The sequence below is a fragment of the Muntiacus reevesi genome, chromosome 5, assembly GCF_963930625.1.
Source record: "Muntiacus reevesi chromosome 5, mMunRee1.1, whole genome shotgun sequence".
In the NCBI taxonomy this organism is placed as follows: Eukaryota; Metazoa; Chordata; class Mammalia; order Artiodactyla; family Cervidae; genus Muntiacus; species Muntiacus reevesi.
The window spans coordinates 26,079,376-26,106,317 of NC_089253.1; the positions used below are offsets into that span (position 1 = coordinate 26,079,376).

Genomic DNA, 26,942 nt, shown 5'->3' on the forward strand with positions numbered 1-26,942 from the left:
CTGGACACTTCTTCAAAGGTATATTACAAAGAGTATGTATGGAGAAATGGAAGAATAAAATGCTCTTGAAGACTAACAGAGTCTTTGTTTTATTTTTAATTAACTACAATAAAGCGAGAACTGCAGCAATGATGATGATGATGAAGAAAATTGTAGTAATATATTTTAGTATGCTTTTATTTGTAGAGATGTGGAAGGACCTAGAATCTGTCATATAGAATGAAGTAAGGCAGAAAGAGAAAAACAAATATCATTTGTTGTAAAGGAAAAACTAACATAGCAAAGCAATTATACTTCAATAAAAATAGCAAATAATGGAAGATTTATGAAATATAAACACTATGCCCTATCTTCAAATGGATAATTATTTACCATATATCCTCATGGCAAGCTCTAGTATAATTGAAGCTTATTTCACTTGAGTAAGTGATTGAGTTTTTCGACAGTTTCAATGTAGAAAAATGATTGAGAAGCACTGTGTCACCCAACTATAAATCTTTTAAAAATAATTGAACCTAATACATTTAATCATATTTTAGAAGTGCTCCCTAACGTGAGTTTCCAATTTATCTTACATCATGCTAAAATCTAAGACTGCTTCCAGTTATTCCAGCTTTGAAAAGAAAAAGAACAGCATGTATATTATCTATGGTGAATCAGATCACTAGCCCAGGTGGGATGCATGAGACGAGTGCTCGGGCCTGGTGCACTGGGAGGACCCAGAGGAGTCGGGTGGAGAGGGAGGTGGGAGGGGGGATCGGGATGGGGAATACGTGTAACTCAATGGCTGATTCGTGTCAATGTATGACAAAACCCACTGAAATGTTGTGAAGTGATTGGCCTCCAACTAATAAAATAAAATTTAAGAAAAAAAAAAAATATATAAATTAAAAAACTTTAAAAAAAAAAAAAAAAAAGAAAAGAAGGATTATGAAACATAATTGCCTAATAATAAACTATCTCATTAGATAGACAATTTAACAAGCAAAATTATTATTATTAATTATTATTAGTGAAATCATAATAATAAAATTATTATTTTTATTAAAAAACAAATACTACATCAATATTCTGAATTCTTGCCCCATAACTCCAAAATTCAATTATATATAGATTTCATTTTTAATCAATTATTTATATCATCTATTTTGATAAAAATTAAATATATTTACTACAAGAAAAATGATTTTAATTCATTATTAAAAATTTCTGTATTTATTAGCAGTAAGATAAATTGTGAGAATATGTCCTGATACTCTAAATCTGCTATTTGCAGTCTGAACTGTGAATCCACAGCACTGGTAGGAGCTTGTTAGAAATGCAGAATTTCAGATCCAACTTAGACCGGCTCTATCAGGAACTGCATTTTAATAAAATCCTCAGGGGATCGCATGAACAAATCTTTATCACTAATTGGTAAGTTCAGGATTGACAAATAATACCTTTAGAAAGAAAATGTTGGATAACTGGGGACACGTCACCTGAAATTGCCTCTTTTCTCAAGAGCCAGTCTCTTGAAAAATGAAAATCCTTGGGGAGTATTTGACTCCATGTTATTTATTGTCTGGCATATCTAAATCCAGTACAAACATTCATAGTACTGTGATCACAAGAGCTCAGGGGAGAACTGAGAAAGTTCAGGATGTTTGCTACCCTGAAACTGAAGAAACAACACTGAAGACTTAGAATTGGAGATGCTGATCTGTGATGCAGAACAGCTTCAAAAGTGACTCTTGAGACCAAGGCTGTCAGATCTGCTCTCCCAGTAGTAAAGACAGCAGAATGCTGGGTACCTACCACTCCTCACACTAACACTAGTGCTATTTTTTTCTGAGAGCACATTGTGAAATAGATTTGGCATTGAGATTTCCAGGAACAAAGAAAGGTGAGTGTGTTAATTTTGCACTTGGTATTTGAGACTTCAGTTATGAAAGTAATAATCATTGGCATTCAGGCAAATATTCCACAACATCTTCGTTCATATAATTATCACTTTATTCATAAACCATGTTTCTAAACTTGCTATGGTGTGCCAGATGTGGGCTATTTTCTTGGATATAGAGGAGACTAAGTCAGATTTGTTCATCATTTGATGTTTAGTGCAGCTGGAGTCTGAAAATGTGCTGTTTAGAAATGGAAGATTCTTGAGCATGTAGTAAGAAAGTCTAATCAATTAGAAGGAGTCTGAGGTTTCCATGATGATATTCTGCTTTTCTGGTGGCTCAGGTGGTAAAGACTCTGCTTACAATGCGGAAGACCTGGGATTGATGCCTGGGTTGGGAATATGCCCTGGAGAAGAGAATGGAGACCCACTCCAGTATTCTTGCCTGGAGAATCCCACGGACACAGCAGCCTGGTAGGCTAGAGTCCACGGGGTTACAAAGAGTCAGACATGACTGAGCAGCTAACACTACTACTATGATGACATTAGTTGTAAATGAGATTAGTAAAGGAAAACTGTTTAGCAGATAGTAGAGATGAATGGGGTAGTTTTTGTTTCATGTGAAAACATGAGCAAGTAAAAATCTAGACAAGTTGAGAGAATTTGACTTATTCTAGAAAATGAACATTTTCTGAATTTGAATGTGTTTCTGAAACTGGAAGGAATCAGATGTGAACTGAATCTGTTTGAGTGTATTCAGGGATTAAGAATAGACATTTCTAAGAACTCTAAGGTTTAGAATATTTTTGTTGTATTCTTAGATCTTTCAAATGCCATACATAAAATGTCATTTCTCTCTTTAGAGTCCCTTAAGATATATGATGAAATCTGTTAATTATCCCAACACCCTCAAATATTTTTCAAGTTTTACACAATCTTTATTTGCCATTTATCTTGTCAATATCTTTCTTTAAAAAGAATATCTGTAGCTAAACTCCAAACTCCAGAAATAATTAAAGTGTAGCACAGTGCTTCCTAACCTAATTGCACACATAGAAAATGGTAATATTTGTGTGAAGTGACCGGTTAAGTGAGTCAGGCTGCCTGTGACTAGTGGTTATCAGTTTAATATATGAGGAAGCATTGGTTCATTCACACTTCCTCATATTTGTGGCTTTGTAGTTCCATGGAGCTAGTATTAGAAAATCATGTTATTGGATTTGCTACGATCATACTCTAGACACTGGGTTTCTCCAAGTGCAATTGGAAACTAATATCATTATTAACTAGTCACTTACTTTGTGAGTTTTATTGAATTAAAAAAGAATTGATCCCTATTCTTTTCAAGTGAATGGCACCCAAAGCTATGTCAAGTATACAAAGAATTAGGTTTTTTAAAATCTAAATTTTAAACATAAATACTCTTTGCTTTCATAAATTTCAGTTTGTTCGTTTCAACTGTTTTCAGTGTCTCTGCTCATTTTTCCAGTTGCTGTCACCCTCAGGGTCTAGGTTGTACAAACTTGGAAGGTTTTGTTGATCACAGAGTGTGCGCTAAACCAGGGGGTATTGACAGTCTTCAAGCCCAACCTTCACTGAGAAAAGAAAAATTTGAGAGAAAGAGAGTTTGAGTCCCAGCTGCTCTTTTCTAATTGTATTACTTCCTATCCCCATTAAAAGTCAAATAAGCTAAAGGCCAGTAAGAAGTACCTTTGTCATTTTTAATGTTCAGTGATTTCATCTTATATTCTGCTAAATGACTTAAACCCAACATAACAGAGTTTATGTCATTGCTATATACACCTAACTCTTACATTAGGTATATAAGATAGAACTTGGATCAGGACTAATAAATAAAAGAAGACATTTTGAAACAAAAATTACAAAATATTCAGTTACCTAGCTCTGAATCCATTAGATCTGCTCAAATTTGCATGCCCCTCTGAGTCTTCTCCAATTTTATTTTCATATTATGATTCTTTATAATGAATACTAGACCTCCTTAATATAAAGTTTTGAATTTCAAAAGGTTAGTAACTGTGTTTTTGCAATTTTTATAGTCTAAACTTCGTTTTGTAGTAAAGTGCTGTTTCAGCAATTTTTGCTAAATTATTGAAGAAAGAAAGAAGGAAGGAAGTAGGGGAAGAAGGATGAAAAGGAGAAAAGGGAAGAAAGAAGTAAAACAAATAAAAATATAAAAGGAAAAGAAAGGAGAAAAAATATTCTCAAGTTCTCCACCTAAAACATGCTGCTACATGAACTTTGTGTCACCTAATAGTTCCCCTGGCTAATCATCAGAATTACATTGGTGGCTTTGTTGGATTATTTGTTTTATATTATTTTGATTATCAGATGTTAATATCTTTAAAATCTTCCAAGATTCTAAAAACTTTTAAGAAAATTTTTAAAGATAAAGAGCAACTAAGAAAAGATTTTTTTTTTAAATACAAGCATCAAATATTAGACTAAAAAGGAGGCACTGTTAATGACTTAACTAAAGTTCAGTTCAGTTCAGTTCAGTTCAGTTCATTTGCTCAGTCATGTCTGACTCTGCAACCCCACGGACTGCAGCACGCCAGGCTTCTGTCCATCACCAACTCCTGGAGTTTACTCAAACTCATGTCCTTTGGGTTGGTGATGCCATCCAGCCGTCTCATCCTCTGTTGTCCCCTTCTCCTCCCACATTCAACCTTTCCCAGCATCAGGGTCTTTTCCAATGAGACAGTTCTTCGCATCAGGTAGCCAAGTATTGGAGTTTCAGCTTCAGCATCAGTCCTTCCAATGAAGGATTTCCTTTAGGATGAACTGGTTGGATCTCCTTGCAGTCTAAAGGACTCTCAAGAGTCTTCTTTAACACCACAGTCCAAAAGCATCAATTCTTCAGCACTTAGCTTTCTTTATAGTACAAGTCTCACATCCATACCTGACTACTGGAAAAACCACAGCTTTAAATAGATGGGTCTTTGTTGGTAAAAGCATGTCTCTGCTTTTTAATATGCTGTCTAAGTTGGCCATAACTTTTCTTCCAAGGAGAAAGCATCTTTTAATTTCATGGCTGCAGTCACCATCTGCAGTGATTTTGGAGCCCCCCAAAATAAAGTCTGTCATTGTTTCCACTGTTTCCCCACCTATTTGCCATGACATGATGGACCAGATGCCATGATCTTGGTTTTCTGAATGTTGAATTTTAAGCCAATTTTTCACTCTCCTCTTTCACTTTCATCAAGAAGCTCTTTAGTTCTTCTTTGCTTTCTGCCATAAGGGTGGTGACATATGCATATCTGAAAGTGAAAGTGAAGTAGCTCAGTGGTGTCCAGCTCTTTGCGACCCCATGGACTGTAGGCTACCAGGCTTCTTGGTCCATGGGATTTTTCAGACAAGAATACTGGAGTAGCTTGCCATTTCCTTCTCCAGGGGATCTTCCCAACCCATGGATCAAACCAGGGTCACTGGCATTGTAGGCAGATGTTTTACCATATGAGCTACCAGGGAATCTGAGGTTATTAATATTTCTCCTGGAAATCTTGATTCCAGCTTGTGCTTCAACCAGCCCAGTGTTTCTCATGATGTACTCTGCATATAAGTTAAATAAGCACGGTGACAATATACAGTCTTGACATACTCCTTCCCCAATTTAAAACCAGTCTGTTGTTCCATGTCCAGTTCTAACTGTTGCTTCTTGACCTGCATACAGATTTCTCAAGAGACAGGTCAGGTGGTCTGGTATTCCCATCTCTTTCAGAACTTTCCACAGTTTATTGTGATCCACACAGTCAAAGGCTTTGGCATAGCCAATAAAGCAGAAATAGATGTGTTTCTGGAACTCTCTTGCTTTTGTGATAATCCAACAGATGTTGGCAATTTGATCTCTGGTTCCTCTGCCTTTTCTAAAACTAGTTTGTACATCTGGAAGTCCATGGTTCATGTACTGTTGAAGCCTGGCTTGGAGAATTTTGAGCATTACTTTGCTAGCATGTGAGATTAGTTCAATTGTGCTGTAGTTTGAGCATTCTTTGGCATTGCCTTTCTTTGGGACTGGAACAAAAACTGACATAGATGTCACCAGATAATCAATAATGAAACCAGACTGATGGAGCCAAAGATGGAGAAGCTCTATACAGTCAGCAAAAATAAGACTTGGAGCTGACTGTGGCTCAGATCATGATCTCCTTATTGCCAAATTCAGACTTAATTTGAAGAAAGTAGGGAAAAACACTAGACCATTCAGGTATTATCTAAATCAAATCCCTAATGATCATACAGTGGAAGTGACAAATAGATTCAAAGGATTAAATTTGCTAGTGTGCCTGAAGAACTATGGATGGAGGTTCATGACATTGTACAGGAGGCAGTGATCAAGACCATCTCCCAGAAAAAGAAATGCAAAAAAGGCAAAATGACTGTCTGAGAAGGCCTTACAATTAGCTGTGAATAGATGAGAAGTAAAAGGCAAAGGAGAAAAGGAAAGATACAGCCATTTGAATGCAGAGTTCCAAAGAATAGCAAGGAGAGATAAGAAAGCCTTCCTCAGTGATCAATGCAAAGAAATAGAGGAAAACAATAGAATGGAAAAGACTAGAGATCTATTCAAGAAAATTAGAGATAGCAAGGGAACATTTCATGCCAAGATGGGCACAATAAAGGACAGAAGTGGTAGGGACTTAACAGAAGCAGAAGATATTAATAAGAGGTGGCAACAATACACAGAAGAGCTATACAAAAAAAGGTCTTCATGACCCAGATAATCACGATGGTGTGATCACTCACCTAGAGCCAGACATCCTGGAATGAGAAGTCAAGTGGGCCTTAGAAAGCATCACAATGAACACAGCTAGTGGCGGTGATGGAGTTCCAGTTGAGCTATTTCAAATCGTAAAAGATGATGCTGTGAAATTGCTGCACTCAATATGCCAGCAAGTTAACTCAAGTAACAGCATAGATAATAAAATAGAAATTTGATAAAATATTCATGGCTGATAATTCTGTAAGTACCAAGATTTATGAACTATTTAGTACTGTAGAGGCAATCTTTCATCCTCATTAAGAGGCTCTTTAGTTCCTCTTCTCTTTCTGCCATGACGGTGGTGTCGTCTGCACATCTGAGATTATTGATATTTCTCCCAGCAATGTTGGTTCCAGCTTGTGCTTCATCTGGTTCAGCATTTTGCATGATTTGCTCTGCATACAAGTTAAATAAGGGTGATAATATACAGCCTTGACCTTTACAAAACTCCAACTCTCTTTCTTGCTTCTTTTATTCAGCACACTGATGTAGCTGTAAATCATAGTCTGCTCACCTATAAGGTGGAATTCCAGACACACATATTCCCTTTCAAATATCCCAGAATCATGCAGCCACAGCAAATCCAATGCTAAAGAAACCGTTTAATGCATGGAATTGGGGCATCTTACTTGAATCTGAAAGAATTCTAGGGAAGGTGTTCAAAACAAGAGATCTTCTACCCTTTGTTTTTTTTCAAGTGGTCCATAGATGAGTAGCAGTGACAAGATCTGAGAGACTCTATCTAAAATGCATAATTTCAATCCATTTATAAGACTTACTATCAGAATTTGCTTTTGATCAAAATCCTTAGGTTATTCCGGTGTACATTAAAGGTTTAGAAGTTTTCAAAAAGTACTGATATCTTACATTATCCTCTAAAATTTTGACTTTATTGACATAGGGTACACCCTGGGTATTGAGATAATAATAAAATAAACTTCCTTGTTTACTTGAAATGAATATCCAAAATTGAGAAACACTAACACATACAAGTGCAAACTGGTTATAAAAATTGAATCAATATGTTTTAACTATATTTTATAGTATCTCTCCTCACTTGAGTGTCCAATTTACTTTGATTCAGTTAAATGTTAGATTATTTCCAGTTTTTTGATTTTGGAACAAAAAACAAAAATATACAAGAAAATACAAAAATAGAAGGAATATGAAAATAGAAGGAATAAGAAACAAAAGTGCCTAATACAATGTTTCTTTATATATGTAACTTAGCAACTAGAATATTTAATAGTGAGTATCTCAAAAAATCAATAATTACATCAGTATTCTGAATTCTTACACCAAAACTTTAAATCCAACTATATATATGTTTGAATTTTGAATCAATATTTATATTTCTTATTTATATTAAAAGAATTAATTGTATTTTTATACAAGGTTAATTAATTTTACTTCATTATTTTAAAATCTGTTGTCCTAGTAAGATTAAGATTATTAGGGCAGAAATAAATGAAAGAGAAACAAAGGAGACTATAGCAAAAATCAACAAAATTAAAGCTGGTTTTTGGAGCAGATAAATAAAATAGACAAGCCATTAGCCAGACTCATCAAGAAAAAAGAAGGGAGAAGAATCAAATCAACAGAATTAGAAATGAAAATGGAGAAATCACAACAGACAACCCAGAAATACAAAGTATCATAAGAGACTACTATCAGCAACTATCTGCCAATAAAATGTACCTCTTGGAAGAAATGGACAAATTCTTAGAAAAGTTTAACCTTCCACAACTGAACCAGTAAGAAATAGAAAATCTTAACAGACCCATTACAAGCACAGGAATCGAAACTATAACCAAAAATCTTCCAACAAACAAAAGCCCAAGACCAGATGGCTTCACAGCTGAACTGTACCAAAAGTTTAGAGAAGCGCTAACACCTATTCTACTCAAACTCTTCCAGAAAATTGCAGAGGAAGGTAAACTGCTAAACTCAATCTATGAGGCCACCATCACCCTAATATCAAAACCAGACAAAGATGACACACAGAAAAGAAAATTACAGGCCAATATCACTGATGAACATGATGCAAAAATCCTCAACAAAATTCTAGCAAACAGAATCCAACAACATATTAAAAAGATCATACATCTTGACCAAGTGGGCTTTATCCCAGGGTTGCAAGAATTCTTCAATATTTGGAAATCAATCAATGTGATACACCACATTAACAAATTGTAAGATTAAAAACCATATGATTATCTCTATAGACACAGAGAAAGTCTTTGACAAAATTCAACATCCATTTATGACAAAAACCCTCCAGAAAGCAGGCATAGAAGGAACATACCTCAACATAATAAAAGCCATATATGATAAACCCACAGCAAACATTATCCTTAATGGTGAAAAATTGAAAGAATTTCCCCTAAAGTCAGAAGCAAGACAAGGATGCCTACTCTCACCACTTCTATTCAACATAGTTTTGGAAGTTTTAACCACAGCAATCAGTGAAGAAAAAGGAATAAATGCAATCCAGATTGAAAAAGAAGAAGTAGAACTCTCACTGTTTGCAGATGATATGATCTTCTACACAAAAAACCTAAGGACACAACCAGAAAATTACTAGAGCTAATCAGTGAATATGATTTCAGTGTTGACCATCTGGTGATGTCCATGTGCAGAGTCTTCTCTTGTGTTATTGGAAGAGGGTGTTTGCTATGACCAGTGCGTTCTCTTGGCAGAACTCTGTTAGCCTTTGCCCTGCTTCATTCTGTACTCCAAGGCCAAATTTGCCTGTTATTCCAGATGTTTCTTGACCTCATACTTTTGCATTCCAGTCCCCTATAGTGAAAAGGACATCTTTTGGGGGTGTTAGTTCTAGAAGGTCTTGTAGGTCTTCATAGAGTCATTCAACTTCAGCTTATTCAGTGTTACTGATCGGGGCATAGACTTGGATTACCATGATATTGAATGGTTTGCCTTGGAAATGAACAGACATCATTCTGTCGTTTTTGAGATGCATCCAATTACTGCATTTTAGAGTCTTTTGTTGACTATGATGGATACTCCATTTCTTCTAAGGGATTCCTGCCCACAGTAGTAGATATAATGGTCATCTGAGTTGAAATCACCCATTCCAGTCCATCTTAGTTCGCTGATTCCTAGAATGTCAACATTCACTCTTGCCATCTCCTGTTTGATTGCTTCCAATTTGCCTTGATTCATGGACCTAACACTCCAGGTTCCTATGCAATATTGCTCTTACAGCATCAGACCTTGCTTCCATCACCAGTCACATCCACAAATGGGTGTTGTTTTTGCTTTGGCTCCATCCCTTCATTCTTTCTGGATTTCTTTCTCCACTGATCTCCAGTAGCATATTGGGCACCTACCGACCTGGGGAGTTCACCTTTCAGTGTCCTATCTTTTTTGCCTTTTCATACTATTCATGGGGTTCTCAAGGCAAGAATACTGAAGTGGTTTGCCATTTCTTTCTCCAGTGGACCACATTCTGTCAGACCTCTCACCATGACCCGTCCATCTAGGGTGGCCCCACATGGCATGGCTTAGTTTCGTTGAGTTAGACAAGGCTGTGGTCCATGTGATCAGATTGGCTAGTTGTCTGTGATTGTGGTTTCAGTCTGTTTGCCCTCTGATACCTTCTCTAAGCGCCTACCACCTTACTTGGGTTTCTCTTACCTTGGAAGTGGGATATCTCTTCACAGTTGCTACAGCAAAGCTGCTCATTTAACTTATATGCAGAGTACATAATGAGAAACACTGGGCTGGAGGAAGCACAAGCTGGAATCAAGATTCCTGGGAGAAATATCAATAACCTCAGATATGCAGATGACACCACCCTTATGGCAGAAAGTGAAGAAGAACTAAAGAGCCTCTTGATGGAAGTCAAAGAAGAGAGTGAAAAAATTGGCTTAAAACTAAACATTCAGAAAACTAAGATCATGGCATATGGTCGCACCACTTCATGGCAAATAGATGGGGAAACAGTGGAAACAGTGACTGACTTTATTTTTCTGGGCTCCAAAATCACTGCAGATGGTGATTGCAGTCATGAAATTAAAAGACGCTTGCTCCTTGGAAGGAAAGTTATGACCAAAATAGCATATTAAAAAGCTGAGACATTACTTTGCCAAAAAAGTTTCATCTAGTCGAGGCTATGGTTTTTCCAGTGGTCATGTATGGATGTGAGAGTTGGACTATAAAGAAAGCTGAGCACACAAGAATTGATGGTTTTGAACTGTGGTGTTGGAGAAGACTCTTGAGCGTCCCTTGGACTGCAAAGAGATCCAACCAGTCCATCGTAAAGGAGATCAGTCCTCGGTGTTCATTGGAGGGACTGATGTTGAAGCTGAAACTCCAATACTTTGGCCATCTGATGCGGAGAGCTAACTCACTTGAAAAGACCCTGATGCTGGGAAAGATTGAGGGCAGGAGGAGAAGGGGATGACAGAGGATGAGATGGTTGGATGGCATCACTGACACAATGGGCATGGGTTTGGGTGGACTCCGGGAGTTGGTGGTGGACAGGGAGGCCTACTCTTCATGTGGTCACAAAGAGTCAGACATGATAGCGACTGAACTGAACTGATATTCCTTCTATGGGGCTACCCCAGTGGCTCAGTTGTAAAGAAACTGCCTGCCAATTCAAGAGACACAGGTTTGACCCCTGGGTCAGAAGATCTCCTTGGAAGGAAATGGCAACCTATTTGATTATTCTTACTTGGAAATCCCATGGAGAGAGGAGCCTGTTGGTTTATAGTCCATGGTGTCACAAAGAGTCGGACGTGACTTAGCATCTCAGCATATTCCTTGTATAGTTTATACTTAAAACAACAACAAGAACAACAACAAAACCAAACTTACTTGAAATTTCTACGTGATTCTCCCACTGGGTCATTTTCTGTAACATTTCAGTTACTGAAGTTATCAACTTCTCATCACAAAAAAAGAGTAAGGTCTATGGAGTTAGAGTGTTGTGAATCTTAATTTCCTACTTACAAACTATAACTCTTTGGGCAAGTGACTTCTCTTTCTGTTCCATCCTATGAAATAGTGATAGTAGAGATAGCCTCTCTTTCATTGGGCTACTGAGTTAATTAAATAGAAGAAGCCTAAGTGAACTGGTTGAGAAAGTATCTGGAATATGGTAAATAAATGTCAATGTCAATAAAAGTCAGCTGTCATTATCCATGCTCGTAAATGCCCCTAGATTCTCCACCATAACACTCATCAGACTGTTTTGCCTCCTGAATACCTGTGTTTCTCTAGAAACTGTAAATTCTATAAGGAAAAACATTTTTCTATTTTGTTTACTATATGACTCCTAGATCTAAGACAATGCAGAGTACACAGAAGAAACTCAGTAAATATTTCTGAAAATCATGTTATTTTTCTCTAAGAGCCATCAGAACATATTCAACATTTTTCTTACACCAAATCACAACATCCACAACCACAGTGACCTCCACCCATGTCCCTTAGTTACCACACAACTTCTGGCTTTTGATATTTAAACTGAACTACTGTAATATTGAACTTTAGTGGCTTCTAATGATTATTTTAGCATTTTCCAACACACTCTTAGTTAGCCATAAATATTGTCGTTAAACTCACTCTTATTTAGCTATAAACTGAAGTCTGAAATCATTGCTCTATCCCTCTCTAGCTCAAGTAACTTCTATGTTTCTGAGAGGGTAACAGGCAGGAAGGTCAGGGGTCTCCAAACTGAGGAAATAGGCTGCAAGTGTCACATTTTTTAATCTCTCTCTTAAGCAGTAGAAAGAAACAAACTAGTGTTATATTTTTTCCCCTTCTGTATACAAATATAGAAAGAGGTTTCTCTTAAAATTTTGTGTTGCCATAATGACACCTGGTTCCACCTGAAATTAACTTTTCTCAAACCTTGAGCTAACCAATGCATTTTTCTTATGGAAATGTTTGTCTTAAGCTATGCTAATGTACCCTGGAGAAGGAAATGGCAACCCACTCCAGTATTCTTGCCTGGAAAATCCCATGGATAGAGGAACCTGGTTACAGTCCATGGGGTCGCAAAATGTACTGTGCATTTACTCTGTCTTCAAGTTGGTTCCACTTGACAAACTAGTATGTTATACTCACACATTGTTCTCCTAACCTATGTTAATGAAACTATATATTTGTACAGAAATCTGCCTTTCTTCAAGATTCATGTCAATCATTTTATGGCCCGGGATGACTCACCTGGTGCCAATGTTATCTCAATGTATGTTGTGGGTGAGGGGCCTGGTGCCATTCTCTGAGTTTTGAGACACTTCCTTTCTTTAATTAGCAGACTGCTAGTAGCTTTATAACATCAGGCTAAAGATTAAGCAGGGGGAAATCTTTCTTCCTCCTTCTGATGTCTATGTCAGAAACTTTCTCTCTTTTATACTTTAATAAAACTTTATTACACAAAAGCTCTGAGCGATCAAGTCTCGTCTCTGGCCTCAGATTGAATTCTTCTCCTCTGGAGGCCAGGAATCCCGATGTTTTTTGTGGTTCAGCAACAACCTTTCAGTTCTCCATACTCACTTGAAAATTCAAGCAATGTAATAAAAAAATGCTTCTCAAAATTATGACTAAATCTTAGTTAAAACGAAATAAGAAATTGAGTCAAAGTTATCTTTGATGAGAAGCCATAAAAAGATCAGTTTGATTTATGAAGTATTTTGCACAAATTAGCTATTGTATAAAATTTAACCTTCTCAAAAACCTAAAAAAAGAAAATTGGAGAATATTTACTTTTCTGAGACAATGCAATTGCTTTGGGAAGTTCAACCTATTTTATAAATATATATGTATTTGTATGTGAAAAATAAACATTTACAAATCTATATACACACATTGCTTACATTCAGTGGAAGAAGGGGAAGATTATCATTTTACAATATAAGAAGTTTCCCTTATTAGTAGAAAAGCATCAAACTCTCAAAAAAAAAAAAAAAAAAAAGCCTTGAGAGGGGGGATCGGGATGGGGAATACGTGTAACTCTATGGCTGATTCATATCAATGTATGACAAAACCCACTGGGGGAAAAAAAAAAGATTAGTGGTTTCCAGGGTGTAGGGTGTAGTAGGAGGATGAACAAGTGTAGCATAGCAGATTTTTAGAGCAGTAAAAATAAACTGTGTGACTCTAAAAAAAACAAAAAACAAAAAACAAATTGCTTTAAGAAAAAAAAAAGGTCGTTTCCCCACACACAAAACAGTGATTTATATTACCCAAATTAAGTGATTTTATTTATTTATTTTCATAACAAATCCTAAGAGAGGGATGGAAAAGACCAATGGGCACTGAATTTCTAGTGAATACAAATTAAGAGTATGCCATTTAAAATTTTGGGTTTTTAAAAAATTTTTTTTTTCATAGATCCCTACTTCTTATTTAAAATCTTTCTAATATATTGTATAATATTTAAATCTAGTAGTCTAACTAAATTAGGTAAGAGACATCCCCATCCCGATCCCCCCTCTCAAGGCTTTTTTTTTTTTTTTTTTTTTTTTGAGAGTTTGATGCTTTTCTACTAATAAGGGAAACTTCTTATATTGTAAAATGATAATCTTCCCCTTCTTCCACTGAATGTAAGCAATGTGTGTATATAGATTTGTAAATGTTTATTTTTCACATACAAACACATATATATTTATAAAATAGGTTGAACTTCCCAAAGCAATTGCATTGTCTCAGAAAAGTAAATATTCTCCAATTTTCTTTTTTTAGGTTTTTGAGAAGGTTAAATTTTATACAATAGCTAATTTGTGCAAAATACTTCATAAATCAAACTGATCTTTTTATGGCTTCTCATCAAAGATAACTTTGACTCAATTTCTTATTTCGTTTTAACTAAGATTTAGTCATAATTTTGATGTAGCAGTTCGGAAAAGAATCCAATGTAAAGAAAAAATTACTAATTATATGAACAGAGGTTAGAAATACCCCAGGAAACTTCACAAATGCTTATGATATTAATATTAAATAAGAGACACTAGACTCTCTTCAGGGAAATCCTTGTACCAGTCCTGGTTCTACATCTCAAAGAAAGTCTGATTATACTCAGTAAAGATCCCAGTGGAAGTTATGACATATTAAAAGCTGACTAAGCTGACTGTGTTTCTCAGAACCTAAGTAAAGATAATGAAGCAGAAAGAGGACCTGTCAATCCATGATTCATGTGATCAGTGCTCACTTTTCATGTCCTCTTTAGAACCAAGTGGCCATGTTTGAGTGCCCTTTCATTTCCTCAAAAAAAAAAAAAAAAAAAAAAAAAATTCCATAGCCAGAAATTTCTGAGCAAATGAAAGAATGAAAAATAGGATGCAGAAATGTGTCTTAACAAATCCAACAGTATAACAGTACATGCTTTATTTGAAGAGAAGTGCATTAATCTGGGGTTTACACCACTTAGGGTATCAAATATCCTATCAATGAACCACTTACAGGACGAGTTTCTTGCCTCTGAGATTTATTAGATCATAAATTCTCCAAACAGTCTACAACATAATAGATGATAGATGAGAAAAACATTGGGTCTAAAGATCTTTTCCTAAAGAGGAAAAGAAAACCTTACTAATTTCATCTGTTCTAAAAGTAACAATATTCTTCTGAATGAAAACTACCACAGTGTGAAAAATCAATCTCTGCTAACTCTCCCTGTGAATTAAGGAAGAACGTTACTTGTCTCTGAGTAGGTCCTTGTCAGAGAATGGGGATTTTGTCATTCGGAAGTGTTTTGGAAGCATTTTTAAATGTTTTCAAGATAGTCTAAGTAACCAGCTCTCATCGGTGGGAATTTTTGACTTGGATAAGATTTGAAATAATTAAAAACAAATTGCTTTAGGGAATTTCCTAAATGAGTGCTCTTAAGGAAAATTCTAAAAATCAGATTAAGATCCTTGAAATATTTGCCCAACATTTTTAATTGCAGAAAACTTTATAATACTATGGGAGAACAAATTGGTAATTATTTTGCAATCTACTTTCACCTCCTCTTATCTCACTCTGAGAAGACAGAGTTCCTTGGGGGAGTGTTAGTAGGTAAGGAAAACTTTCAATTTCATTCTATGAGGCCACCAAGACCTGCTACCAAAGCTAGACAAAGATACCACACAAAAAAAGAAAATCATAGGCCAGTATTATTGATGAAAAATAGATGCAAAAATCCTCAACAAAATCCTAACAATCTGAATCCAACAATATTTTAAAAAGGTCATACACTATGATCAAGTGGGATTCACCCCAGGGATGCAAGGATTTTTCAATATACGCAAATCAATCAATGTTATACACTACACCAACAAATCAAAGAATAAAATCAATATGATCATCTCATTAGATGCACAATAAATTTTTTACAAATTCAGGACTGTTTATGATAAAAAACTCTCCAGAAAGTGGGTATGAAAGGTCCATACCTCAACATAATAAAGGCCATATGCAACAAACCTATGGCAACCCACTCCAGTATTCCTGCCTGGAAAATTTCATGGACAGAGGAGTCAGCAGGTTACAGTCCACTGGGTCACAAAGCGTAGGACACAGCTGAGCAACTGTGTGCAGAGTCACTTGCACATTTTAGACTAACCATTTCCCCATATTTTTTCAAAAGGAACGTAATCCAACATCCTAAAAGATAGTCATAACTTGAGCTAGTTTTCAAATATTTCTTTCAAATTATCATTTTCTAACAGTAGTTTGATGATTTTATACCTTAAAATCCATGAGGAAGTAGCCAACAAAAGCAGAAGTGATTTAGTTCTACCCATGTCACACGCAGTGATGGACGTTAATGAGTTTAATTTTTTAATTATTAAATATGTTTTCATCCTACCCATAGAAATCCTGTGATCTCCTTCATATTTCTAGGTTTTCATAAAAAAGAGGAGGATCACTAAAAAGAGGCTTTTATTTTCAAAAATTTGTTTCCTAGATTCCTTACCCTTAATTTGAGTTTTAATCACTAATAATTATTTACTCTTCTGAAAAAAGCCTCTAACTTTCTCCTCACATGGAACCACAACTTTTCTACCCTCATTTCAAAAAACACTACTATTGATTAGTTGCTGTATATCATAAGTTTATGAAAGCTTTATGGACTAAATAGTTAATGTACTAGATGGAATAGGTAAAAACACTTGTTTAAATGCAATTCCTAAGCCTCATGAGAACTCCCCACAGAAACCTCTTATTTATTGGCAATGTGGCTTGTTAAACCTTGGGCTCATGACAGGATTCTGGACTCCTTAATCTCCCAAAGCCCTGTTTCTTCAATTACAAACACTTGCAGGTGTTCCATTTATTTTTCTTATTTTTTTTTTTTTGAAGAAATAATTTCCTTACTTAAGCCAGTCATCTCCCCAATATTCATATTCATAAGGCCTCCCATTTCCCAACAACAACAAGAACAACAACAAGAAAAATAAACTATTTTCATAAAAACAACTAAAAAATAACCATCCTGAGAAAAATTCATGCACCATCCAGGGACAAAACACAGTCAAATTTCAAATTAGAATATTTTCTTCTGTGCCATGTTTACTGAAACAAAAATAATGAGATAAAGTCTAAGCAAAGTATACGGAGATTAGTAGACTTCAAATCATAAAATTGAATTTAGTCTAGATGTTCTCATTAGAAGATATACAACTGTAAATAAAGCAATAACTGCCCTGAGTTATACTTTCCCATCCAGACAGTATATGCTAACAATCTGTTATGTGAAGGGCTGGCTGTATAAAAGTAAGAAAATTCTTTGTCAAGAAAGCAGAATGTATACTGTTAACAAAAGCAAAGTTGTTTATACTTAAGAGTTTTGTTAAGTATTTATGTAACAATCATTATGTAACCTTATATCTCAGGGATTAAATGAAATATATTCTTGCTCAAGGAAGACATTGTCTGATTCATGCTACCGACGGCAAGTTGTGGATAAGATATCCATGAAGACACCATGTTAATCTCAAGTTCCCTGATTTGACCACCAGTAGACCTGTCTTTTATTTCTACAGGGAAAAACATTCATACTGAAAGAAAAAAGCAGATTTGATAAATTTTTTGAGTAATATTAATAAAGGGGGAAAAGTGAGGAAAGGAAACAGTGCTAGTGGGTAAGAAAAAAGAGACCTATTCTAAAAAAAGTGGAAATAAATTGAGAGATGACTCAGATATCTTGCCACATGTTGAAAAAAAATAAAGAATATTGTCAATAAAATTACTATGATTAAGCACAAAACCTTCCTGCCTTTGACCAGCTGCACAGAGAGATGGTCTATTCAAAATTATCTCCTACTCAGAGTTTTTCTCAGAGCAGTTTTCACATCTTTATTTCTCAAGCTATAGATCAAGGGGTTCATCATGGCAACCACATTGGTATAAAAGACAGAAGAGACTTTTTCCTCATCCATAGATCCAGCAGAAGATGGTTTGAGATACATAAATGCACATGATCCAAAGAATAGAGAAATAGCAATGATGTGGGAACTGCAGGTGCTTAGGGCTTTGGATCTGCCCTCTGTGGACCTGATTTGGAGGATGTTGGTGAGGATGAGACCGTAAGAGACAAAGATTGTGAAACTGGGCACAATGATGTTGATGCCCACCACAATGAAAACTACAAGCTCATTGACATGGGTACTTGTGCAGGAGAGCTTGAGCAAAGGGTGGACATCACAGAAATAATGGTTGATAGTGTTTGCATCACAGAAGGTCAGTCTCAGCATGCATCCCGTGTGAGCCATGGCACCAGAAAATGCCATCAGGTAGGAAGAAAGCATAAGTCTGGAACACACTTTAGGGGACATGGTAACATTATACAAGAGTGGATTACAGATAGCTGCATAGCGATCATAGGCCATTGATGTCAGCACATAGATTTCAGAAATGACAAAAAAACAGAAGAAGTAGAGCTGAGTCATGCACCCCATGTAAGAGATAATATTCTTCTTTGATGTGAAGTTAATCAGCATTTTGGGTGTAAACACAGAAGAATAACAGAGGTCTATGAAGGACAAGTTAAAGAGGAAAAAGTACATGGGGGTGTGCAGGTGTGAATTCAGTGTAATTAGGATTATTAATCCAAAATTTCCGAATACAGTGACCATATACATTCCTAGAAACAGGAAGAATAGAGGGAGTTGGAGATCTGGTTGGTCTGTTAATCTCAACAGAATAAATTCAGTCACAAACGAGTAATTTCCAGGAGTCATTCTTCTCTAAGGGAAACTGTGGACACAGGAGAAAGAGTTCCATTAGAGAACAACTCGGCTCTTCCACAGTATCACATCCTACAAAAGAGCACTGTTGTTTTTCTTGTTTAGTCAGTAAGTTTTATCCAATTCTCTTGGGATCTTATGGACTGCAGGCTGCTAGGCTCCCCTTTGCATGGAATCTCCCAGGCAAGGATATTGGGAGTGGGTTGCCATGCCCTCCTCTGGGGTTCTTCCCAACCCAGGGATTGTTCCCTGTTCTCCAGCGCTGCATGCAGATTCTTTACTGACTAAGCCACCAGAGATGCCTTTATTAGAGCTGTTACAGGCTAAATATAGCAAAGTACATCACAAACAGAGGGAAGCGCAGTCCTGCCTTATGCAAGCATACCTGCTGGAAAATCCAAGGGGAAGAGGGCTGGATTAGGATACCATTGTTCTATTGTCATCTCAACTTTTCCTTATTCACTTGAACTCTTCCTTCACCAGGATTACTGGAGGCCATGACCCTAACAATAACCTGGTGATTTCTTCTAATTCAGGTTAGATCTGATGTGGTAGAAGCCAAGAGCACTGTTCTAAACTAAGATGAAGGGACCAGAATCTGTGAGAAATAGGTTACTCCCCTTGTCACAGAGCAAAAGCCATACAGGAGGAGAAATTACACCTATTTAGAGGAAACTTCCCGACTTCTATGTCATTTGTGCCCCCTCATGTCTCTGAACATGTTCTGATCCCTCTCCAACAGATGCTTCCACTAGTTTCATTTCATTCACAGAACTGGACAGCATGAGAAACTGCGGGAGTATATCAGGCCCCTGGACTTTCCTCTCAAAAAGGGGAATCATTACTAAAAATTGAATTAAAAAATGCTCCTTTCTTAGTTCAGAAAACCTCAAGGTTGTCTCCCTTATCAGTTATCTTTACCCAGTTGATTCTGGAGATGCAACTTCCAGTTCCTAAGTCTTGATTTCTTTGATTTTCTGATGAGACGGCATTGACATAAGCCCTCGAAATCTCTGTGAACTACTGTGATCTCTGATAATCGTTTTCAGTCCTTTCATGCAGTATAGAAAAATTAAGCCTTTTGTTTTCTCACTTGCTACTTGATTGGACACAGAAGATTTAATGTGAATGTAATGATGTAATGCATTTGTTTAAAAATGGGCTAGATGCTTGCTGAGTCTTTTCCCCAGGGTGTAGATTAGATGAATACAGGTAATAAGGAGATTGTTGATCCCTCTTCATGATCTGTCTTTAGTTCCTTACGGACTCACTCTTTTACTCATTTTTCACTTTACTTTAGGGATTGTACATCCCTCAGGTGGATCAAAGTATATTCCCAATCTCATTATCTTCACCTCTGAAGGGAAAGTTACTATATTGCTTCATTCTCTCTTTATGCCCATTTACTAAGTGGACATATATTCTGCAAGAGTCCTAATTCCAGAGTTCTTTATTTCTTTTTCTAAAATATTTCAGATGCTGAAGTAACTCATTTCTTGTTTTCTCTCAGGATATTTTTGAAACTATTGGTAATGTTGTATATCCTTTCTAGAGTTTATCCTCTTAATACATACCTGAAATTTCTACCTGATTCTCCTGCTGGTTATTTTCTGTAACACTTCATTAACTGAAGTTACCAATCTTTTCTCATCATAGAAAAGAGCAGAGGCCTATGGAATTAGAGAGAGTGTTGTGAATCTTGCTTTCGTTCTTCCACCCTTACTAACTACCACACTTGGAACAATTTACTTAATCTCTCCTTTCAAATATTTAAAATAAGGATGGTAAGGAGAACACCTCTTTCATTGGACTGTTGTATTAGTAAATGAAAAATATCTAAGTGAAATGGTTGACACAGTACTTGTGATATGGTGAATAGTTAATAAGTGTCAGCTGTCATTATTTATATTATCATAAATTCCAGTAACATCTCCCTTATAACACTCAACAAACTTCTTCCTTTAGTTCTTGTGTTCCTTTATAAATTGTAAATTCTCCAAAGACAAGCATTTATTCTATTGTCTTTACTATTTTGCTAATGAATCTCAGAACAGTGCAGAGTACCTAGAAAAAACTCAGTGGCTTTTGTTGAAAGGCAAGCTATTTTTTGCCTGAAACCCTCCAGAATATATTCAACATTTCTCTTATGCAAAGACACAGCATCTACAGTCACAGCGTCCTTCATCCATGACTCTCAGCCACCACATGACTTCTGGATTTCATGTTTAAACTGAACTATAATGTTGAACTACTGTGGCCACTATTATTCTAGCATCTTCCTAGCTATTTACCCTTATTTAGTCGTGGACACTGCTGCTAGAATAATGTCTGAAATCATAGCTCTGGCCCTCCCTAGTTCAAGAATTTTCAATGGTTCTCCACTACCCACTTGAAAACTGAAACTATGGAGTAAAAATACAGTTCTTAAAATGATGATTAAGTCTTTGCTAAAACTAATGAAGAAATCGAGTCAGAGTTATCTTTGATGAGAAGTCGTGAAAATACCATTTTGATTGATTGGAGTATATTTTACACAGAATAAATATTGAACAAACTTTCAGCCTTCTCAAAAATATAAAAAAGAATGTTGGAGGATGTTTAAACTTGAGATGCCTTGAGTGTTTCAAGCCATTTTAGAAATACATATGTATTCTAAATTTAATTTTTTGAGGAATCTTCATAATGTTTTCCATTTTATTGCCACCAGCAGTGCACAAACATGCCCTTCTCCCCACATCCTCATTAATACTCCATTTTCTTGTAGATAATAGACATTTAGAGGGTTGAAGTGATATCTCACTGGGGTTTGATTGGCCTTTCCCTGAGATCAGTAAGCTGAGCATCTTTCCATGTGTGTGTGTTGACCACCTATTTGTCTTCTTTGGAAAAATGTCTATCCAGTTTCTTTTCCCATTTTTAATCAGGTTGTTTATTTTCTTGATGTTGAGTTCTATCAGTTATTTCTATATTCTAGAAATCAACGCTTTATCAGCTATGTCATTTGCAAATCTTCTTCCATTCAGTATGCTGCCTTTTCATGTTTTAAAATCATTTTCTTTATTCATTTACTTGTGACTGTGCCAGGTCCTTGCTGTTGCACAGGCTTTTCTCTAGTTGCAGGGTGTGGGGCTACTCTTCACTGCAGTGGCATCTCTTATTGAGGATCAGGGGTCTCTAAGGCAAGAGAGCTTCAACAGTTGCAGCACTTGGGTCAGTAGCTGTGCCTCCCAGACTTTAGAGCACAGGTTCAGTACCTGAGGCGCATGGGCTTAGCTGTTCCACGGCATGTGGTATCCTCCCAGATGAGGGGTTGAACCTGTGTGTCCTTCATTGGCAGGCAGATCTCTACCGCTGAGCCACCAAGGAAGCCCTGCCTTTTCATATTGGTGACAGATTCCATTACCACAAAACAGTTTTTCAGTTTGAGTAGTTCCATTTATTTACCCTTTTGTTTCTCTTGGCCAAGAAGACATAGCCAAAGAGATACTGCTATTTCTGATGTCAAAAAGCATTTAGTCTATTTATTCTGCCAGAAAATTTATGATTCCAGGTCTCATCTTTAATTTTTTAATCCATTTTGAGTTTACTTTTGTATGTGGTGTGATGGTGGCCCAGTTTCTTTTGCATGTAGCTGTCCAATTTTCCCAAAACCCTTTATTGAAGAGGCTATCTTTCCCACACTTGGTATTCTTGATTCCCATGTCATAGATTCATTAACCAGACACGTCTGGGTTCATTTCTGGACTCTCTATTCTGTCCAATTGATCAACATTTGTACTATGTCAGTACTATGCTGATTTGATGCCTATAGCTTTGTAGTATTGTTTGAAATCAGGAAGTGTGATATCTCAAGACCTGTTCTTCTTTTTAAAGACTGTTTAAGCTATTCGGTTTTTTTGTGTTTCCACACAAATTTTAGAATTATTTTTTAAGTTTTATGAGAAATGCTATTGTAGGGTTTGCAAGAAATTTCCTTGGGTAGTATGGTGGCTTTAATAATATGAATTTTGCCAAACCATGAGCAATGTATATATTTCCATTTCATAGCTCAATCTTCAATTTCTTTCACCAGTGTCATCTTTTTCTGAGCATCTGTCTTTCAGTTCCTCAGTTATGTTTATTCCAGGGTATTTTATTCTTTTTAGTGCACTTGTAAATTTGATTGTTCTCTCAAACAATCAAACTGTAAATTTGATTGTTTCTCTTTCTGATAATTTGTTAATTTAGAGAGATGCAGCAAATTGGTTTGTTCAGTTTTTTTTCCTGCACATTTACTGAATTTATGAATGAGTACTAATGTTTTTTGGTGGTATCTGTAGGATTCTCTTTTTCTACAATCATGTCTGCAAACAGTACAAGTTTTAGCTCTTCCTTTCCAATGTGGATGCCTTTATGTCTTTTTCTTGTCTGATTTCTATGGCTAGGACTTCCAATACTATGTGGACTAAAGTGGTGATAGTGAGCATCTTTTCACCATTGAATATAATGTCAGCAGTGAGTTTCTCACATGTGGACTTTACTATGTGGAGATGCCTCCCTCTGTGGCCATTTAGTGAGAGATTTGTGAAAAACAAGTATTGAACTTCTTCCAAAGATTTGTTTTTCATCTATTGAGATGATCATATGATTTTTTATTTCAATTTGTTAATGTGGTATATCACATTGATTGATTTCCACTTGCTGAATCATCCTTGCATCTCTGAGATATATCCCAATTGATAATGGGGTATAGGCCTTTCAATGTATTGGTGAAGTTGATTTTCCTGTATTTTCTTAAGAATTTTTGCAGCTGCGTTCATCAGTGATAATGGCCTATATATTTTGTGGCATTTTTGTCTTATTTTTATATCAGGGTGAGGCTGCTCTCAAATAATGATCTTGAAATTGCTCCTTTCTCTGAATTTTATTGGAATAGTTTGAGAAGGATAGCTGTTCTCCCTTTTTATTTATTTTTTTCATTTATTTTTATTAGTTGGAGGTTGATTACTTTATAATACTGTAGTGGTTTTTGTTATACATTGACATGAATCAGCCATGGATTGGAATTCACTTTAGAAGCCATTTGGTCTCGGACTTTTTAAAAGATACTGAATCAGCTTCATTACTGACAAGTGACCTGTTCATATTCTACTTCTTTCCAGTTCAGGATTGGGAGAGTGTACATTTCTAGGAATTTGTCCATTTCCTCCAGGTTGTCCATTTTATTGTCATATAATGCTTCATATAATCTCTTATGATCCTTCTTATTTGTGTGGTACTGCTTGTAATATGTCTTTTTTCATTTTTATTTTATTTTGGGGGCCATCTGTCTTTTGTCTTGATGAGTCTGGCAGAAGGGTTATTGATTTTGTTTATCTTTTCAAAGAACATAGTCTCATTGACCAATCCTAGTGTAATTTTTCAGTCTCTGTTTCACTAATTTCTGCTCTTTTCTTTATAATTTCTTTCCTTTTATTAACTTTGGGTTTTGTTATTTCTACTCTATATATTTTCTTTAAATACAAGGTAAGGTTCTTTATTTGAGGTTTTTCTTGTTTCATGAGGTAGGTTTTTATTGCTATAAACCTTGAAAGAAAGATCATATCTAAATTACTTATTTCTATTTTAATTGCATGAGTATAGCTAACTTCCACCTTCAAAAATTATTTTCTGACAATAATCTGATGGAATGAAACCTAATTTGAATGTTCATTTTTTCTAAAAATGAAACAAATTTAATTTCTATTTTGAGGCTTCTCAAATGGAAGATCTGTGACCAGCTGTTGAACATTTTTGGCACCTCAAATAATGGTAAAATAGAGAATAGAGTAGTGCACCTCTGCATACCTACAAAAGTTATAAAGAGTGTGATCATTATTGACTAATTTAGATCCACTTCTCTGTGTATAAGGAAGACAATTTTATAAAAAGGGATAGCAGATAAATGAAAAAATAGCAATCTAGGTCAATGGTTTTATATAAAAAGATCTTTTAAATGAAAATCATACATGTTGATATTGAGATCAGGGGATGTGTTATGAGTGAAAACTTCATTGAAAACTACAAATCAAGGATACAGTGAGGAGTTAAAAACTGTTAGGGTGAACATCTAAAAATATTAAAAAAGCAAACATACTATAGTGGTGATAAACTCATAGGTTCTCAGTATCTAACTCTTCAGAGGAGACTATAAAACAAACAAAAATGCTGTTGCTAGTCAAAACTGTATCCCATTTACTGTTTTTCTCAGAGCTGTTTTCACATCTTAATTTCTAAAGCTGTAGAACAAGGGGTTCATCATAGCAAGCAGATTGGTGTAAAAGTCAGAAGAGATACTTCTCTCATCCATACACCCAGCAGGAGATGGTTTGAGATCCATAAATGACATTGATCCAAAGAAGAGAGAAACAGCAATTATGTAGGAACTGCAAGTGTTTAGGGCTTTGGACCTGTCCTCCGTGGAGCTGATGTGAAAGATGTTGGAGGAAATGAGACCATAAGAGACAAAGATGGTAATACTGGACAAAATTATTTTGATGCCTGCCATGTGTTATGCCCGATGTCCCAATCCCCGAGCAGGAAGAGAGAAGGCTTCCAATCAATGAAACTCTCAGGAAGGGAAGTTTATTACTGATTCGAACCAGGACTCCCTGCCGCAACCAACGCAGTGGTGAGGGTCAGAGAGACCCGAGCCCAAGCTGTTACGAAAATTTATAGGGTGAGAAGCGGATTGGTTACATGTTTGCAAAGCAATTTCATTGGTCAATACTTTCGTGCGCGCGGGACTTTCCTGGGTGTTTCCGCCCCATTTCTAATTTCCTAAATGGCAAACATCGGTCAGTGTTAAGTGAAAGCTAATTGGTTCGAATTGGAAAACAGTGGCCATTGTTAAGCGAAAGCTACCTGATAATCTTACCAAGTAGGAAGGCCTACTTCTAATCTAAGTTGCGTTACTTCTGCTTGCCTCACACATGAAGAAAACTACCAGCTCATTGATGTAAGTACTTGGGCAGGAGAGCTGGAGCAGAGGGAGGATGTCACAGAAATAATGGTTGATGGTGTTTGCATCACAGAAGGTCAGTCTCAGCAAGCATCCAGTGTGAGCCATGGCACCAGAACGTGCTGTCAAGTAGTAACCAAGTATAAGGCTGGAACGCATTTTAGGGGACATGGCAGCATTATACAAGAGTGGGTTACAGATGGCCACATAGCAGTCATAGGCCATGGATGTCAGCACATAGATTTCAGAAATGACAAAAAAACAGAAGTAGAGCTGAGTCATGTGCCCCATGTAAGAAATAATATTCTTTGATGTGACGTTAATCAGCAGTTTGGGTGTAAACACAGAAGAATAACAGAGGTCTATAGGGGACAAGTTAAAGAGGAAAAAGTACATGGGGATGTGTAGATGTGAATTCAGCTGTATTAAGATTATCAAGTTCAGGTTCCCATCACAGTGACCACATACATTCTTAGGAATGGGAAGAAAAGGGGGAGCTGGAGATCTGGTTGGTCTTTTAATCCCATCAAAATGAACTGAGTCAGGAAAGACCCATTTCCAGGAGCCATTCTTCTCTAAAGGAATCTGTGGACACAGGAGAAAGGGTTCCATTAAAGAACAACTCAGCTCTTCCACTGTTTCTCCTCCTATGAAAGAGTATACACATTTTTGAACGCCTGTCACTATCCCAAACTGGTCCCATAGAGTCTGTCTTTTCCATTATCAGTATACAGAGTGATGTGGACTTGCCTTTATTCGAACTTTTATAAGCTAAATATAACAAAGGACATGATAATCATCCTAGAGTGGGAAGGCAAGTGTTGCCATATGCAAACATACCTTCTGGGAAAACCCAGGGAAGAGAAGGATGGACAAGGATGCGATTCTTCTACTCTCATCTCAACATTCCTTCATTCATGTCAACTCTTCCCTCACCAGTCTTCTCATTGCAGATAGACCTTATGGGGCAGGAACCAAGAACACTTTCTAAATCAAGATGAAGAGACCCAAGTCTATGAGAATTAAGTTACCATCCTTGTCACAGAGTAAAAGTCATAAAGGTAGAAGGAGAGATCTACCAACTTAGAGGAATCT

General features: G+C 36.3%; 1 protein-coding gene and 1 pseudogene across 1 annotated transcript; both read right to left on the minus strand.

Moving 5' to 3' along the window:
* Positions 1–17,935: 17,935 nt before the first annotated feature.
* On the minus strand, positions 17,936–18,862 carry LOC136168775 (olfactory receptor 8B3-like). Its single transcript, XM_065936474.1, has one exon. The coding sequence runs from the start codon at positions 18,860–18,862 to the stop codon at positions 17,936–17,938; it is 927 nt and encodes a 308-aa protein (XP_065792546.1).
* A 6,202-nt stretch (positions 18,863–25,064) lies between these two features.
* Positions 25,065–26,416, minus strand: LOC136169125 (olfactory receptor 8B3-like; annotated as a pseudogene).
* Positions 26,417–26,942: the final 526 nt, after the last annotated feature.

Coding starts and splice junctions, on each gene's coding strand:
- LOC136168775 (XM_065936474.1), bottom strand. CDS start 18,862: ATGACTCCTGGAAATTACTCGTTTGTGACTGAATTTATTCTGTTGAGA.